General features: G+C 48.6%; 1 protein-coding gene and 1 long non-coding RNA gene across 3 annotated transcripts in view; one reads left to right on the forward strand and one right to left on the reverse strand.

Moving 5' to 3' along the window:
- The window catches only part of Ppef2 (protein phosphatase with EF-hand domain 2), a 25082-nt gene that overhangs the window by 990 nt on the left and 5079 nt on the right, over positions 1-19013 (forward strand). Inside the window, exons 2-13 of the mRNA XM_055596346.1 lie at positions 1857-1984; positions 2127-2184; positions 3227-3402; positions 4616-4730; positions 5585-5631; positions 6754-6920; positions 7497-7533; positions 7612-7761; positions 12461-12853; positions 14357-14542; positions 15259-15401; positions 18863-18969. Coding sequence (XP_055452321.1) covers positions 1857-1984; positions 2127-2184; positions 3227-3402; positions 4616-4730; positions 5585-5631; positions 6754-6920; positions 7497-7533; positions 7612-7761; positions 12461-12853; positions 14357-14542; positions 15259-15401; positions 18863-18969 — 1707 coding nt within the window. The remainder of the gene's footprint in view (positions 1-1856; positions 1985-2126; positions 2185-3226; positions 3403-4615; positions 4731-5584; positions 5632-6753; positions 6921-7496; positions 7534-7611; positions 7762-12460; positions 12854-14356; positions 14543-15258; positions 15402-18862; positions 18970-19013) is intronic.
- On the reverse strand, positions 7780-12079 carry LOC129668372 (uncharacterized). Of its 2 annotated transcripts, none has more exons than XR_008718906.1 (3): positions 10121-12079; positions 9505-9621; positions 7780-9377 (listed from the first exon to the last, which is right to left on the reverse strand). It is a non-coding gene; the product is annotated as an uncharacterized LOC129668372 (long non-coding RNA). The 2 variants fall into 2 exon arrangements; XR_008718905.1 differs by having other exon boundaries at positions 9972-12079.

The following is a 19013-nucleotide window of genomic DNA, read 5'->3' on the forward strand; positions in this document are numbered from 1 at the left end:
ATTATTATTATTATTATTATTATTATTATTATTATTATTATTATTATTAACAGGGTCTCACTAGGTGACCCTAGATGTCCTGGAACTCACTCTATGAACTAGGCTGTCCTTGAACTCACAGAAGTCTGCTTGCCTTTGCCGCCCAAGTGCTGGGATTAAAAACGTGTGCTACTACACCCCTCAATGTTAGGTGTGTTAGGGTTACTATTGCTGTGATGAAACACCATGATCAAAGAAACATGGGGCGGAAAGGGTTAATTCAGCTTACACTTCCTATTACAGTTTCCCATCAAAGGAAGTCAGAACAGGAACTCAAGGAGGGCTAGGACCTGGAGGCAGGAGCTGATGCTGAGGCGATGGAAGGGTTGCTGCTTACTGGCTTGCTCCTCATGGCTTGCTTGGCCTACTTTCTTATAGAACCCAGGACCACTGCCTAGGGGCGGCCCCACCCACAATAGGCCCAGCCCTTCCCCGTCAAATACTAATTAAGAAAATGCCATACAGGCTTACCTATAGCCTGATCTTACAGAGGAACTTTCCCAGTTTGGTCTCCTTTCTCTCTGATGACTCTAGCTTGTGTCAAACTGAAATAAAACTAACCAGGACAGTAACATACACAAGATGGGATCCTTGCTGTCTTTCTGGTTTTCATCTCTTTCCCAGCCTCCTCAGATCCCAACTCTTATATGTACACAGTAGTGTCTCATCGCCTGAGCTTTTGCTCCCCACTATATTGCATAACCATAGTCAATGATGACTTAAAAGTACTGAAAGAAAAAACCCCAGAAATAATTGATCATTTAAACGCCATTCCATTGTGAAGAATGTGATGATTTCTCACTTTCTCTAGATCGTTCCCAGGGACTTGACTCATTTCTTTGGCCTGAGAATTCAGGCTGTACACCCTGTCTGCCCTCTGGTCACACAATCATCTTAGCCATCAAATCAATTGCTCTATGGAAATGCTTCTTTCCCTTTTTGGTTTGTTTGCTTTGTTTTCAGAGACAGGATTTCACTGTGTATTTCTGGCTGTCCTGGAACCCACTTCGTAGACCAGTCTGGCCTCAAACTCACAGAGATCGTCCTGGCTCTGCCTCTTGAGTGCTAGCATTAAAGCTATGCATGCACTACTACCGAGAGAGTCTTTTCTTGTTAAGAGGTGATTCATTTATTTATAATGTGTGTACATTTTGCTTGCATGTATGTATTGTGCAGGCACATGCTTGGTGCCTGTAGGGCCAGAAGAGGGTGTTAGGCCCCTGGAACTGAAAATACAGACAGTTGGGAGCAGCCATGTAGCTCTGGAAACTGATCTGGGACCTCTGCAGATAAGGACAGCCAGTGCTCTTATCTGCTGAGCCATCTCTCAGCCCCACAGTTCTTCTTCCCAAGGAATCAGACTTTGTTTGGCAATGGGCCAGAACACTAGGAGACAGGCGCTGTTACTCTGATATGCCAAAGAGAAGCAGGAAGGGGTTTCTTTAGGTCATGAAAAGGGTGAATTTTCTTGACTTAGTGGAAGAAAAAAAAAAAAAAAAAGCGTTTGTGGGCTTCATTACCAGTCGTGGTTTCGGGAATCCACAGACAACTGCAAATATCTCGGTTCATACAGGGGTCAAGGTGAGATGAAAACATCAGTAAGTGGAAATCCAATAAACTGCCAGTGCTGTTAGTATTCATGGCAGGAAGATGGTGGAATGGGAATGGGCGAACAACCTCTGTGGGTAGTGCTGTCCCCACCATCTCCCCCACCCCCCCTCTCCTGTACAAAAGGGGTCTGCATACCACGAGCCCCTCCTCCCTGCCCCGTCCCCAAGAGCCCCCATCACAGGCTTGCATCTCCATCCGTGTTACAGCCTTCAAGGCAGCGGCCTTGATCCAGAGGTGGTACCGGCGCTACGTGGCCCGCCTGGAGATGAGGCGGAGATGTACCTGGAACATCTTCCAGTCTATAGAGTATGCCGGACAGCAGGACCAGGTCAAGGTATGTGGAGACGCCAGCGGGGACAGGGAACGGCCCTCGGGCCCTGGCAGCAGGCCTGGTGCTTGAAGGTACAGCTGTCCGAACTACTCCTGGATTCTCCTTCCCTCAGTTTTAAAGCTAGCCTCGTCTGGTTCTTCCACAGCTCCATGATTTCTTCAGCTACCTTGTGGATCATTTCACCCCCAGCAGCCACCACGAGAGTGAGTAGCCATGTGTCCGTTCTCCTGGACTATGAGAGAGTCGATGTGGGTGGGGCTACCGAGAGGGTGAGGCTGGGAGTCTGGTGAGAGGTTGGGACTGAATGAAGGGCAGGGAAAACTTTTAGCCTAGGCCCTCCTGTAACCATACCCGGAGACAAGAGTTCAAGTGCAAGGAGTTGGTTGACTAGGCGCGGCAAACACTGGAAGTGGGCGGAGTGGAGAGAGAGATGGAGGGGGCGGAGAGAGATGCAGGAAATGGGAGAATAGACTACTAGCCAGCAACCCAGGAAGGCTGGAAAATAATGGAAAATGAACCCCCAGGCAGCAGGACCTTGGAACAATGTCAGTCTGGGAGTCCCTGGTTGAAGGCCTCTTAGAGAGAAGGATGGCAGGAGGGAAGGCGGGGGTTGACACCTTTCTTGTCTGCCTGCCACCCGCAGTCCCCTTCAGTCCAGAAAGGAAACCCTTGGCCTGGACCTTCCGAGACTGGCAGCTGGGGGAGGCTGCAGTGTGGGAGATGGTGACCCGCTACCGTGCCCACTGAACAAGATGACTGGCCTAGAATCCTTTCCTCCCTGGCTTTGCCTTGCTCTTCCTCCTGCTGTCACAGGCCTCTGTGTTTCTGGACTTTCTCTGACCCACCTTTTGATTTTTAAAAAGCATTTATTTTTAAGTCGTGTGTATGCACGTGTGGATGCAGGTGCCTGGGAAGGCCAGAAGAGGGCAGCAGATCCTCCCATTGTGAGACGGATGTGGGTGCTGGGATTCTTAACTCGAGTGCTCTGGAAGAGCAGCAAACACTCCTAACAGTGGAGCCATTCTCTCTCCATTGCCTATTTCTGGTGATCTTTAAAAAGTAAATGATTGTACCAACACAGAAATGTAACCTTCCTCCTGCGTTCCTTATTCACCTCACTTTGGTTCCCCTGTGATATCCTGGGCTGGAGCCAGTGCCACACCAGCAGGGTCACCCCTTGGCATTAACGGTCCCTCAAAGTCTGCTCCTAAGCTGGCGTGCCTTTGCCCTCTGTGTCTGAACTAGGAGACTTCCTGAACCGCATGTTTACTGAGGAAAGGTTCGCCCAGGATGTGGAGACAGAGGAGGGCGGCGACTATGAGTCCATAGAGGTGCCAGACAGCTACACAGGGCCGCACCTCTCTTTTCCCCTTCTTCCTGACCATGCCACCGCCCTGGTGGAAGCTTTCAGGCTGAGACAAGTAAGCTGAAGCGCGAACGTGGGCCCCTCCCAACTCATATCCATGAGTAAAGGCAGATGAGCCCAGCCCTGGAAGTGTAGGCAGATTCCTGTGGCCCGTCAGCCAGCCTCTAAGATGGAAACCTTCGCTGTTTTGTTCATTCAGCATCCAGGAAGCTAATGAGGAGTGCTGGGAGGCTGACACCGATCGGGCCCTGGGGATGCAGCTACCCTCGAGCCCCTGACCTATTAGTGGGGTAGGAAATAATAAACTAAAGAGTCCATATGTGGTAGCACAGGAAGTATTGAGAGATAAGGAAGAGGGGGCGGAGAGAAGGCAGTTTTGCAGAATCCCAGGAGAGCGAAGGTCCGGCTGCTGGGGGATGCAGCTGAGATCGCTGGGAACGATGTTCTGAGTAGAGGAGCAAGTGCTATGGCACTGAGGCAGAAACTTCGAGGGCTGTCCGGGGACCTCAGGAAGGCCACTGTGGTTAGCAAGGAGGAATCCAGGGGACAAGTAAGAGTTGCGGTGGCAGAAGTGAAGGAGGGATATTCCCGCTTGCTCTTTAAGAACGGTCACTGTGCATCAGAGCCTGGTGGCACATGCCTTTAATCTCAGTTTTTGGGAGGCAGAGGCAGGCAGATCTCTGTGAGCTCAAGGCTAACTGGGTCTAGATAGCGAGCCCTGGGACAGTCAGGGGTTCATAGTGAGAACCTGTCTGGTGTAATAATAAAATTACAGCTCTTGCCAAGTTGAGACTGGCATGCAAGGTGAGGCCAGAAGCAGGGAGACGAGCCAGCAGACAATGGTCCAAGCAAAACAGTGTCTTGGTTTGAAGCCCCAGTGGCTCAGTTCTGAGAGGTGCAGAGATGACAGTCCTTGCCTTCTCTGACAAGATGGAAGCAGTGCAGATGCTGTCTCTCGGGAATGTCGGGATTCGTTCACACCATCCATGTACGCGCACTAATTCATACATTGCTACTACAGTCACGCACTGCTCCCTGAGGGCAAAGAAAAGTGTTATAGACTAGACAGCAAAGAGGAGGCAGCTCAGTGCTTCCACAAGGGACAAATGGGGGAGGAGAAAAGTGGAAAGGAAAGCAGAGTTGGGTGAAGCATCCACAGTTGACTGGGTTCCTTTGGGGGTCTGGGGTGGCATTTTTGGTGGCATTCGCCAGCCAAAGCGGGGCCTGATGGTGCTGTGTCCTTGCATCCCGCCCCTTCCTCCTGGTAGCAGCTCCATGCCCGCTACGTCTTGAATCTTTTGTATGAGGCCAGAAAACACCTGGCCCAGCTACCGAACATCAACCGGGTCTCCACCTGCTACAGCGAGGAGGTCACAGTGTGTGGTAAGTGCTGGTGGGAGCCGCCATCCCTGGCCGGACACACATGGGAAAAGCCTACCATAGAGAGGGGACAGGAGAAGGAGCTGAGCCAGAGGGAGGAGAGAAAGCAGGTGAGCAAGTCCAACCGTGTCTCCTTCAGCTGACCATTCACTTACTTGTCCCTCACTTACTTAAAGGAGACGTGGTCCAGAGAAGCAATTCTTAGTGACTCCAAGTTCACAATCCACACTGAGAACAACCCCACCCAACCTTTTTATATGAGCAGACATTGTATTTCTGGGTACTTGGGAAACTTCAAGGCTTACAGAGCTATTATTTCTATCCTGCACCATTGTGCCGAATCTTCTTCTGTTTGCTCAGTAGCATCCATGTGGACGGAAACACACACACACACACACACACACACACACACACACACACACCCAGCTGAGGGAGATGCAGGCAATGGGTGTGAACCAGTCCAGTGGCTAGGTCTTGCTCACCCTGCAAGCATCTGAAACGTAAAAATCATTGTTTCAACATGTGGGAAGGAGATTTCTTGTTAAGGTTTGGATTTTGTAAATTCTCTTGAACAGTCCCCCAACACTGGTCCACAAGTGAGTGTCAGCTTCTAACTGAAGTGATTTAAGGCCCCAGCAGTGCCTTGTACTATTCTGCCCCACCTTTGCTGCAGTAACAACATGAGTCTTTACTGTTTGTTTTCTGCTTTTCAATAATAACTGCATTTGCAATGAGGTGACATCAAAGCAATTCTCTCTAAATTAGTAGGTTTCTAACTTTGTCCGATACTTTTAGGCACAGTATTTTTCTTGTTAAAGTAAGGGTCAGCATGAACTAAAATTCTTTTTCTTTGTTAGGAGATCTACATGGCCAGTTGGATGACTTAATATTTATATTTTATAAGGTATGAACATTCAAATTAAGTTGCATTCTTGCGCTGAGGCTTACTTTAAAAGTATACTCTCCATTACACAAATGCTTAGCCATTATTGCTTGTATTTAGAAATATTTATTTCATTTTATTTGTGTAGTTTTTTGTTTGTTTGTTTGTTTTTATGCCTGCACGTATTTCTGTGCACTGCATGCATGCAGTGTTCACGGAGTCCAGGAGAGGGCACTGGATCCCTTGGAACTGGAGTTACAGATGGTTGTGAGCCGCCATGTGAATGCTGAGACTCAAGCCTGGGTTGTCTGTAAGAGAGCAGCCCTTAATTACATCATGATTGTAGACCCCTCCCACCTTTCCTCTCGATTCTAACCTCCCTCCCTGTTCCCCTCTCCCCCCTCCCCTACTCCTCAGAGAAGGAGACCCCACTCACCCACCCCAGCATATCAAGTCACATCCCAACTGAGCGCATCTTCTTCCTCTGTGGCCTGTCCAGGTGGCCCCCCACCAGGAGGAAGGGATTGAAAAACAGGCAACAGGGCCCACAGCAGCCCCTACTTTTAACTGCTGGGCCACCTCTCTGGCCCCAGTTGCCTATATTTCTATAAATTATTTTAAAATGGCATGTGTTATGTTGTGCCTACACACCAACACATGGTATAAAAGTCACCTTTGCTTTCTATTTTGCTCTACGTTCGTAAATTTTAGGCAAATCCAAATGTTAGTTTGATCCTTCCTGCCTTCCTGTGATTACGGGTGTAGGCTACCTGGCTTAGCCTGGTATTACCTTATTTAACCCCGATGAGTCCAAGGCAGTTGTTAGCACTATTATGGAACCTGAAAGTGGCTTCCATGTCAGGAGCACAGCATCCACTGGTCCAGGCCACACAGCAATGCTGTGTCTCTGCATCAAACGTCAATTCTGATGGACATCTCCTAACCTCAGCTCTTTGGGAAGGGAATAGAACACCGTGGGGGAAAATAATTCCCCTTTTGCTGCTATTTCCCATGTGGAGGAAGCAGGGATCAGGGGCCTGGCTATGGCTCTGACTTAGCCGTCACGTGCTGCCTGCTGCCTTTGGCCTAATGTGCTCTTCTCTTACCCCATGGGCTCTTCGTGGACTCATCTCCAAATGGAAGAATGGCCTACCATCGCCAGAGAGGGCGTATGTGTTCAACGGTGATTTTGTGGATCGAGGCAAGGACTCGGTGGAGGTCTTGATGGTTCTGTTTGCCTTCATGTTGGTTTACCCCAAAGAGTTCCACCTTAACCGAGGAAACCACGAGGACCACCTGGTGAACTTACGGTACAAGCCCAGACCCGCCAGCTGTTTGGGTGCTTCCTTTCAGTTGTAAAAATGTTACCTCTCTAGACCACCCTACTTTAGAGCCTTTTAAACACAGTTTTCCTAGGGCTAGGGTTGCAGCTCAGGGATGGAGCTCTTGTCTAGCACGCACAAGGCCCTGGGTTCAATTTTGAGGTAAAAATAAAAGTTTTTTAATTTATGAAAGAACACACACTATATAATATTTTTTTAATTTTTTAATTCCATGTTATTTTACCATTGGAATAAGAACATTATATTTCTACATGTTAATATCTTTAGCTTTAAACAATAACAAAATTTTTTAAGCGTGTAAACAAAAACTCAATTCACACAGGGTAGGAAATCTAGATAAACAAAAAGAAAAGAATTCTAATGTCTCGTAATTTCTCCACCCAGAAACAGCGACAAAACTCTGAACTTCTTGGTGATTATTTCTGCCTCTTTTTTACATGTCTTGAGGGCACACGAACAGAATAAACATTTTTATGAGATGCGATGGCGCCATGGCTTCTGTCACTAACCGCATCTTCCCGTGTGCTTTGCCTCTGTGTGCAGATACGGCTTCACCAAGGAAGTGATGCATAAGTATAAGGTGAGCCCCTCTCAGAGTCGCGCTTCCCCTTCACCCTGATTCCGTGAAGCTGAACATCCTGCCGGTGTCGTTTTTCAGACGCACGGGAAGAAAATCCTCAGGATCCTTCAAGACGTCTTCTGCTGGCTCCCGCTGGCCACTCTGGTTGACGAGAAAGTCCTTGTCCTTCACGGTGGGGTCTCCGACAGGACTGACCTGGAACTTCTGGCTAAGCTAGACCGGCACAAGGTACTCAGTGTGGCTTAGCCTCTCACCGTCTGTCCGGCTTCACTGTCGGTGTGAGGGGAGCGGCACTGTAAGCGCTGAGTGTGGAGAAAGGGCTGGGGGTCCACAGCTGTCCCCAGGGAGCAAGTGTGCCGCGATCCGTTGGCAATGTCCGTCACAAGCACACAAGGGGACACACAGCAGCCAGCGCTGTGTTTTTGCCATCCTTCATCTAGGTCATTCTAATCACAGCCCCTTATCATCATACCAGAGGGGCCTCTAGCTCCCAAATAATTCCTATCCCGATCGCCTTTCACTAAATTCGACCCGGGTGTATTCAGCACCCGGAACACATAGGGGGAGGGTGCTTGCTTGCCACATGCAAAGTCTATGCTGAGGAGACATGAAAATGACCCGGAGACCCCGTCTGCCCTCCAGGTGCCTACAACAGCTCCGTGTGCTGGCAGAAGGGTAGGAAGTGATATGGTGTGGAGCATAGCTGGTGAGCAATGGCTTTCCGTCGTCCCTTTGACTTTAGAAATCGAGACCCAGAAAACAGAAGCTTTGCATCTCTTTCCTAATAACTCTTGTACTTTTCACGCACCTCATGCAGCCTCCCTCCAGCTGTCCCAGGCATTCTCTGCGGCACTTTCCTGAGTGTCTGCAGTGGGGCTGGTCGCGTAGGAAGGACAGCACGCGGTTTTCGAGCTTTGAGTCTTGGAATTTTCAGTCATCAGGCGACATGGCAACTTTGTGCTGTGACACTGTCTAAGGGATCATCTTAGGGTGTCACCTCCAAGCCTTGATCCGTATTGCCAAGAAAATGTGCTGCTGTACCCAGGGCCTGCACACTAGGGAGGAACGGGAAGGGGAAACAGTGTTCTTGCCCCTTCCAAAACAATCCAGAACTTGCACAGACTCCACACCCCTCCCCCCATCGGACTGTGGCTACATAGTGACCCCCACACTTGAAGGGAGGCTGGAAATGGCCTGTTTTGTGGTTGGACGTCTGTCCAGCAAGAAAGTTGCAGTTTCCATCCTGTGAGAAGGAACAAGGAAGACAGGTCTAGAAGGGAATGATAGTCTTTGCCACAAAGTATGCAAGTAAGAAAGAGTTACTTGAGTGGCCAAAGCCTGGCTTGAAACGTAAGGCAGAAAAGGATAAAAATCCTGGTTGTGTTGCTTGGAGTTTGTGACCTTGGACAGGCTAGCCTGTATGATGAGGATGTGAATGAGCTATATTATTGGCATTGTGAAGATTAAATGCACATATGTCAAGCGTGTTATACACGGCTTATAAAACCGTGCTTACATTTGGCACAGGCAGAATGGTCCAAACATTGGTGTTTCATGTCTATCTCTTCCTTGTGTGAACGAAGCTCTATAGCAACATCCCAAAGCCTCTTAGAAACTGGGAATTCTGTCTTGCTGACCTGCCACAGCACATCATGGTCCAAGATGGCCGCGTGAGCGCCAGTTGCTTCTAGTCAAGTAAAAAGAACAGAAGAAGGAAAAGGCACACTCTTCTCTTCTATGGACACTGAGTGGTACCCAGGGTTTCTTTTCCTTTGTAGTTCACAAGAATGTGTTCAAACCGCAAGGAAAGTTTGCAGTAACAGTCTCTCCCAGGGTGCCCGTTCCTAAGGGTGATAGAGAGGAAGATAGGAGTCAGTTTGTTTGTAATGTGGCCTCCCAGACTTCTCTGCAGGCTCTTCCTCCACCACAGAGAACCAGGTTCATGGCACCTGGCTTCCACACTTAAGTTACCTCGGAGTCCAAGGTACTTCTGTACTTCCGTTCTGCCTATCAGGGTCTGGTGTGACTTCTTGTGATCCAAAGACCAAGAGACAACTTATATACCACTGTACACCCAAACTCAATGATCTAAGAGGAAAAAGATAGATATTTAGTATATGCTGGTAAGAGAGCTCGGTAGCATTCACTGGCTCACTTTCTGCTTTGGGGGCATTTCAGCCTTTCAAATTTGTTTGTTTGTTTGGTGGGGGCTTTGTTGTTTGTTTGTTTGTTGTTGTTTTGTTTTGTTTTTCTGAGACAGGGTTTCTCTGTGTAGTCCTGGCTGTCCTGGACTCTCTCTGTAGACCAGGCTAGCCTGGGATTAAAGGCATGCACCACCACATTGTTTTGTTTTGCGTTTGGTTTTGTTTGTATTTTGGTTGGTGGTTGGTTGGTTTTGTTTTCTCTTTTTTTAAATTTGTGGCTGGTCTAGAACTCACTGTGTAGTCAAGGCTGGCCTCCAATTTGTGATGTCTCCCCATTGTGCCTCCCAAGTGCTGGGACCACAAGTGCGTGCTCAGCCCGGCTAATGTTGCAGGTTTCCTTACGGCATTTGCACACATCCTAAGGGCCATTGATGTTTAAAGACCTTTCTAGGGCTCTGGGTGTCTGTGCAGGCCAGAAGACAGCAGGTGTTGGAGCCTCTGGAACTGGAGTTACAGGTGGCTGTGAGCGACGCAGGTGCTGGGTCCTGAACTCTGGGCCTATACAAGAACAGCAAACGCTGTTACTCTTACCTGCTGAGCAGTCTATTCAGCCTCCACACTTACAGATGTATGCACACCCTGTGGTGTTTGCAGAGGTCACGTGAGTCCATGGGACTGGAACTAGAGCTTCAGACTGTTGTGAGCTGCCTTGTGGGTGCTGGGAACTGAACCTGGGTCCGCTGTAAGAACTGCAGATGCTCCTAACTGCTGACCCGTCTCTCCAGCCCCCATACTCCATTTCACTTTGCCCTTTCGCCCATCTCCTCCTCTCTCCATCCTCCTGCCCCCCCCCGCCCACTTACATCTGTGAGAGCGTAGATCCCTAAAACTGAAAGCCAGTTAGCCGAGTTTCCCCTGCTAAATCCTCATGTTGCCTGGCACCTGGTTTTCTTTAAGCTCTATATTTCCCAAACTTTGATCTCAAACCTTCTGTTCGGCTATGCTTCTGTCTGAAAATCGAGACAGCAAGCTACAGCAAGAGCCAGTTATCTCTTAGGGAGAACTGTATGCAATTGTGAAAACATTAGTGGGAGGAACGTTGGAAGGAGCCGAAGGAAGGGTTTATTTTCATGGCTTGGCACACGCTAACTTCCTAACATTTGGTTGGCAAAGCTCTGTGATGGCACTGGCACAGCAGTTTGTACTACCTGGGGAGCCCTTGGGGAGAGTACAGAGGAGGGGGACGCTCCAATCTGATTTTCTGGAACCAGTGCAGGAAGAGCCTCGCTCTCTCTGTGTCTCAGATTACCTGGCTGTCTGTAAACGATGACACTCTCTCGCAGCGCTGTTGAGAAAGTGGGCTGACTTACTTACAAACGTTGTACAGGATAGCACCTTGGCTGAAGGGCTCAATAGGAAGTCTCTATAAGACTCCACTTCCGGGAGTGGATGATGATGGAATCCTTCAACTTTCCTGAGAGGTGACAGGTGACAGTCATCCACTGATGACTGGCCTTTTGCTGTGAGTCTGCAGTTAGGAGAGGCTGGCTAGGAACAAGGTGACCTCAGCCTCTCTCTCTCTCTCTCTCTCTCTCTCTCAACTGCTAGGAAATGATCTGATAGTGCCTGTCCCACGTGGACACACGCCTCCTGTGGACTCTTTCCAAGTCACATTTGTCCTGCTGGCCCTCTCCGGGACCTTTCTTTGTTCTTGTCCTAAGGCAGTCCACCCTGGGGTGACCCTGGTTCTATTTGCGGGGATGGGGTGAGGGTAGGGGAATCCTGGGCGTACTTGCCACCCACAGAACTCTTGGTAGTCCACAGCTCCTCAGCCTTCTAGGTAGCCCAAGAAGGCCAGCCCCGGGCCTGGTTGGCGTCTTCTTGTTCACTGCCACGCAGTTCTGCACCAGACTCCTGTCTTTCCTAAGAACAGCATTCTGTCTATTTTTCACCATGATGACTGAGCCACCAGCAGCGCAAGCTGATTAAAGAGCTCCCTCTTCCTCTCCCCTGTCCCTTCTGTAGCAGGTAAGGTCTTAGCAATCATAGCGTTTCCCCTTACCTGTCCTTGGAGACTGGGCTTTCCACTATTCTACAAAACGATTGTATGGAGCCGTGCGATCCCGGACTTCCAGCAGATGGCGCCAGACCACACATAGGATAATTTTTTGGTTGTTTGTTTTGCTTTGTTTTCCCTGTGTGCCCTTTGTCAGAGCCGCGAATTGCCGGTCCATGTTTCATGCCCTGATCCTGACCCTGCATCGCTGCTTTTCCAGTTGTGGGTATTATCAAGCAAAAGAAGGGTTCCTTACCTAGGCTGTGTGACTGACAAGTGAGGACAGCCTGCGGTGTGCAGCCCCAGGGGTCACTCACACGGCTCGTTTTCCGCCAGATACCGGATGTTATTCTGTGCCTTGCAAAAATAATGTTAGACGTGAATAGTTTAAACATGAAATGCAACCAAAAAAAAAAGATGTAAGCTTGCCAATCTTGTGTTTGCATTTGGTGCTCTACGGGTTTGCTGTACGAACTTCTAAGGGTTGCTGTCGGGCTCTGTGCTGGCCTCGGCCCAGGAACACTGCACAGAGCAGCGCTGTCTGTGGACTCCAAGGTTGAGGACTGACCTGAAGGCCAGAACAGAAGTCTGAAAGATTACCGTTTCAGTTTGCAACTGAGTGTGTGTGTGTGTGTGTGTGTGTGTGTGTGTGTGTATGTGTGTGTGCGCGCGCACGCGCGCGCATGTGTGTTCATCTGTTTGTCATTTATTTATTTGACACGTTTAGATTGTTTCTACCATGAGGTGCAAAACGAGAAAGGAAAGTGAGAACGGGGAGGAGCAGAAGAGGAAAGTCACCCAGACAAGCTCTGGACAGAGACCCACCCCGTGGTTTCTTCCTCAAAGCCGCTCGCTCCCCTCTTCGCCTTTTCACCCGGGCTCTGGCTTGAAGGCCCACAAAGCCGGCCGGTCCTGCAGCATCCCCTGTGGCTCTGTCGGCCCCAAGGAGCTATCCCGGCCCGTGCGGCGCTCAGTGGACCTGGAACTGGAGCGGTGCCGACAGCTAGCCGGCTTCCCAGGGATCCGAGAGAAGGGGGAGCCCTCGCCGGTGGCCCCAGATGCCGACTGTGAGGGTGCCGCGGGAGAGGCGCTGGAGCCCACTCCGGAGGAGTGGAAGCAGGTGAGCATGGCCAGAGAATTTGCCTGCCACAGGAGAGACACACAGATGAAAACTCCTGCGTGAATGCGGGCGGTTTTCCCAGACCCCTCTTTCTATCAGGAATTAGAAGGTCATTAATTTTTGCCTAATAACCATGTTAAGGTTTTGTAATGAGTGGGGAGAGGCTGCAGGAGGCTGTTGCCCAAGAATGGCTGTTCCAGGGCAGGGTGGAGAGATGGCTCAGCAGCAAAGAGCACTGGCTGCTCTTCCAGAGGTCCTGAGTTTAATTCTCAGCAACCACATGGTGGTTCACAACCATCTAGATCTGCGCCCTCTTATGGCCTGCAGGTGTACAGGCAGACAGAGCACGTGTATACATAAAATAAATTAGTAAGTAATGAATATATATATACACAAATACATTTATATTTATATAACAGTATTGCTATATATTGTTATATATTTATATAATATATAAAATAAATAAATAAATCTTTAAAAATTTCCTGTTCCAGGACTTGACATCAGCTGAGGATGGATCCAATAAACCTTATTGGATTATTATTATTATTATTATTATTATTATTATTATTATTATTATCTTAGTAGATTATTCTCTATGATAATTTTATGCAGCAAGCTGGCTGCTCTAGCATGAGACCAAGAGAACTAGTCAGGAGCTTATGTCCTCTGTTTTCAGAAAAGTAAGGGCTTCCCCAGATCTCTAGAACTGTGTCATTTGGCCACTCCTAGCTGCAAGGGAGTCTGGAAGTGTATAAAGCTGTGCACATTGCTACCCCCAAAACACAGCCATTTTGTCAAGACAGGCAGGTATGGAGTAGGCACTACACAGTGTGGCCCAGCACTTGCCAAAATGGGAGATGCGCGCAAATAGAGGAAGGGACATTTACAGGGGCAAGGTCATGTCAGGGAGGCCCCCTAAATAGCTGCCTGGTGTCTTAGTGTTTCTTTTCTCTTTTGAGATGGGGTTAATCCATGTAGCACTGGCTGTGTTGGAACTCACCACATGCCAGGCCACATCTCAAACAAACAGACAAAAACCCAACCAAACCAAACCAACAACAAAAGGATATGACAAATCTTTTTAAAGGCAGCCCTAAGCATCCAACATATAATCATGGGGGCCTAGAGAGATGACTCAGTGGCTAAGAGCACTGGTCACTCTTCCATAGGACCCTGGGTTGATTTCCAGCACCCATATGCTCCTCACAACCATCTGTAATTCCAGTCTCAGGGAACCAACACCCTCTCTGGCCTCCTGGGCCACTATAGCACATGGTACACAGACATACATTTAGGCAAAACACCCAATCACATTACAAATATGTGTGTGTGTGTAAATAAAACTTCAGAATATAAATGTACCAAATATTGATTACATAGACATTTATGCACTTTGTCTTGTTTTTCCCTCCTCTCTTCCTTCCTCTCCCCCACTTCCTCCACCCTCCCTCTGTCTTCCCTGTGAATGACTGGGTGGATGTGGACTTTCGGTCATCCCAGGTTGTAGATATTCTGTGGAGTGATCCCATGGCTCAGGAAGGCTGCAAGGCCAACACTATCCGAGGAGGAGGCTGCTACTTTGGGCCTGATGTGACAGAACGGTTGCTGGAGAAGTACAAGTTACAATTCCTGATTCGCTCCCACGAATGCAAACCTGAGGGCTATGAATTCTGCCATAACCGCAAGGTGGGTTGAGCCTCTGCAGCTGTCCGATCTGTGTTCCAGGGGTGGTTCCAAAAAGCTCCTCTTGGGAGCCGACAACCAGGTGTGCCTGGGATTTGTTCAAGGCAGCTCGGATTTGTTCAAGGTTTATGAGTGTGTGCCTGTGTGCCTGTGTGTGTGCACGAGTGCCTTTTCACTTAGGACTCAAAACCACCTGAGACTCCAGTTCTGAGGAATCTGACACTGACTTCTGGGCACTGTATGAATGCACGCACACACACATACACACACACACACACACACACACACACACACACACACACACACAACCATGTAAATTCACATACGGCTACACACACTCAAATTAAAAAAAAAAAAATTTAAGAAAACCCTGCATTGGGGCAGCTCACTAGCTTTAGAAGTAATTTGCCTGGCACACATAACCACTGTCCAAGTTCATAAGACCCAGCCTGCTTCTAGGCTGCACTGAAAGATGTGAAATCATGTTATGGATCTCCAATCAATGTAAGGGTCTACAACTTAAGTCACAATTCCCTAATCGCATTGAGGACAGAGAGAGGGGTGTAGGAGGAGGAGGAAGAGGAGAAAGGAGGGACGGATGGGAGGAAGGGCCACAGATGGGCGTGAGAAGCAGCTCGGGATGTAGGTTTGGCCAATGGGATCAGGGACGGAGGCCCCTCAGCATGCATAAATTCTGTGTCGCTTCCGTTTTGATTCAGGTGTTAACCATTTTTTCTGCCTCCAACTACTATGAAGTTGGCAGCAACAGAGGAGCCTACGTGAAGCTGGGGCCAGCCCTGGCTCCGCATATCGTGCAGTATCAAGCTAACAAAGCGACCCACAGACTAACCATGAGGCAAAGGCAAGACTTGTCCTTCCTTCCCTCCTTTTTGTTTGTTTGTTGTTTTATGTCTTTTGAGACAGGGTTTTTCTGTGCAGCCCTGGCTGTCCTGGAACTCTCCTATGTAGACCAGGCTGGCCTCAAATCACAGAGAACTGCCTGGCATACACCACCACTGCCTGGTAAAGGCAAGACTTTTCCTTTCTTTTAATTTTTTAGACAGGGTCTCATGTAGTCCAGGCTGGCCACAACCTCACATATAGCTAAGAATGACCTTTCTTCTCCTGTTCCATCTGCCTCTGCCTCCCAAGAGCACTTACCCAACCTGCCTGATTCTGTTCACAGTTATTATGAGGACGTACGTGAAGCAGGGTATTGCTAAGGGAATGAGCTTACTTAGCATGTAGTTTTGCAGGCTGGACGTGTAAGACTGGGCAATCCCTTGGTCTGTCCCTTGGTGAAGGACAGCTGCACGTAGCATCTCATCAGGGGAAAGGCCACATCTTGAGGTCCAAAGCAGACAAAGGAGGAGGCATCAGGTTCTATCTTAATAGCTCACATAACTCAGTCAAGAGTCCTACAAAAACTGCCTTAATCTCGTGTGCAGCGGTGGTAGCAGGGAGTCTGGGGGGTGGAGGGGTCATGACCCAAGGACCTTGTTTTTGACATCATCCTCTAAAACTTCCATCACCACACTGCGAGCCAAGTTCCCAACATCCAAGCAAACCCCAGCAAAGGACAGCAGCCCGCTCCTCCATACACGCCTGCCCAGATCCCTGTACCCTCCCATCACCAATACAGGGGCCTCTGGAGAAGGTCCAGACAGCAGGACACTGAGTGCTTTCAATGTTACTCTCCTATTTCCTGCTACCCCGGGAAGGATTTGCGCTACCCCAAGTCTTTTCCCCTGGGAACTTAGCAAACGGATTTCAGAGCACAGGTTTGTTAGGGGTGAGCCTTTCTGGGAAGGAAGCATGGGATAAAATATGACTGGTATCTGTTGAGGTGATTTAGAGTTCTAACCCTCACCGAGAGCTTAATGTATGTTGAGAGTTATGAAGAATTTACATAGAGCATGTCACACTGAGTTTGTGAAGTATATCCATCTCATTTTATCAATTTCGTGCTGATAGATGAATTCACTAAGAGGCAGAACTCAGCGAGCCTGGAGTGGGGTAGGCAGCCTCCACTCAGGTGGTCTGATTGCAGCATTCCTGGGTTTAATGACTATTCCTCATTGCCTCCCACGGGGAAGAGGGCCTCGGGGTAACTGTGCGCTCGCTGAGAGGTCTGGGTTTACTCCCGTGAACAATCTTCTTTAATTATTCAGGCAAACCAAATTAAAAACCAAAACAGACAAAGCATGAACTGAGTGGGTGGAGAGTTCAAGTACTAAGATTTAACATCGAGTCCAACTGTTTCCAAAAGAAAATGTGACAGGAAACGTAAACTTCCCACAGAAAATATAACCCTCCTGTGAATCTAAATCTTCTTGGAGCTTTATAACAAATAAATAAAGAAGCAAACAAACCTGCCACCCATTGGAGCGCCACACAGGGCCAAGCAGCTGCTCCAGAGGGAGGAGCCAGCACTGGGAGGCTGTGACTTCCTAGGACTTAGCTGTCATCAGGACAAAAACGGTCACCGTGCGTGAGTGTGTTTTCATAAAAAGATCAAAAAGAATTCCACTCCTGGTAAACATCTGAGTGCGTTACATAAGTAGTCCACCCAATTTTCCCGGAAGTCACTTTTCAACCGTGCCAGCCACACGGAGCACTTAGAAATAAGGGGGATTGTCCCAAAGCCTCAGATCCACCCCCTGTCGCTTGCTTCTCTCAGAGGAACAGTCATTTGGCACGCCTTTACTGTTTCACTTTACTTCTACAGTAACGGCACAGCCGGCCTGGGTTTCAGCCCGCGAGGCCATGGCGTCGTGTCATAGTCATGCTACCTATGTCAGCAGGCGTGAAGGAGAATCTATGCGGACGAGCTGGCAAGATGGCTTGATGTGTAAGGGCGTTTGCAACCAAGCCAGAAACCCTGATTTCCATCTTTGGGCTCCACATGATCAACACACACACACACACACACACACACACACACACACACACACACACACGCCAGGCAGAGTTCCAGAGAACCTCATCCATCCAGAAGGTTGTCTAGGCTTTGCCACCCCAGGCCCCTGCGTAACTATGGGTGACTACTGTTTGGAAGGGCACTATCCAAATGACTCCTCTCACCAATTCTTTTCAGGCCCCTGTACATCTGGTAGCTTATGACATGACAACAAATTCTAGACAAAGCTCATGTACTCCTACACCCATGCGATTTGGACCAAGTTTTAACGGTTAATGGAGCCCACATATGAGTTACTAGTTAAATAATTTAAATTGCAACAAACATTTTTCTTCTTTAAGAAAGAGCAAGTGAACAAATAAGCAAACCTTTTTGTTTTGTTTTGTTTGTTGAAAGAATGTCTCAAGTAATCCAGATTAGCCTTGAACTCACTACACGGCCATAACTACTCTTGAACTTTCTGTCTCTGCTGGGATTCTAAGGCACATACCTCTACACCTGACCTGCAATGAATATTTTTATCAAATGTGACAAAAATGCTTTAAAAAAATGCTTTGAAAAGATGGGTTAGCCTCTCACTGTTTATAGAATGGCTGGCCTTGGACAACACATTACAAATTAAGCACATTTGCTTTGTGTCTCCTTTACGTCTCTTGCCCCTTCAGTTACAGGGATTTATTGAGTGTTCTGGGCCATGTGCTGGGCCCACAACTATTTGCTTGACCTACTTTTCAAAAATGAGGAAACTGGGGTAGCTTTGTAGTTTGTAACTACAACACTCGCTTAGCACAGGCAAAGCTCCATCCCAGGACTACTTCCCCATCAGAAAATAATTTAAAAAACGACTGGATTAGTGATTTTTTGTCTTTTATGTAAATCTTATTTTCTGCTTAACATAATCATGAAATATGAGGAAAACAGGACGATTGGGTATGATTACAAGTGGCACATGGCAGGCTTTCTGCTAAATGCCCACTATGAATTTACTTACTTAATCTCCATGTTCGCCCTGTGAGGACGACGCCCTTTTATACCCGTCTTTGGATGGAACAATAGAGGCACAGTCTGCTTAGAGCACGTGACCTCCGGGGAGATCCTTCTCTGGACCTGAGCCACCGCAGCCCTGGAGTAGGAATGGCGCTCCAGTCTGGACCCTGGAGTAGGAAGGAATGATGCTCTCAGGCTGGTCCCCGGAGTAGGGAGGACCAGTGCTCCCGATCTGGTTCACACCTTCACATACAGCTGGGGAAAGTGAGGCACAGGAAGGAGGCATGCGCCGAAACACTTCTCTCCAGAGCTGAGCTCTTAGGGGCTTGAGGTACTGACAGTGAGAGAGGGAGCGTGTTAGAGCCAGGACTTACCTCAGGTTTCAATTTTTCCTAAACCCTTTTCTCCTGTCCCAGGATCAGCAGGGTAGAGGAATCAGCCCTGAGAGCCCTGAGGCAAAAATTATTCGCCCATTCCTCAGACCTGCTAGTGGGGTTTCGGAAGCACGACCCTGAAGAAAGCGGTGAGGAGAAAGGAAACATCCTCACCCCACCCCCCCCCCCCCCC

The sequence above is a fragment of the Psammomys obesus genome, unplaced genomic scaffold, assembly GCF_907164565.1.
Source record: "Psammomys obesus unplaced genomic scaffold, mPsaObe1.curated_primary_1811, whole genome shotgun sequence".
In the NCBI taxonomy this organism is placed as follows: domain Eukaryota; kingdom Metazoa; phylum Chordata; class Mammalia; order Rodentia; family Muridae; genus Psammomys; species Psammomys obesus.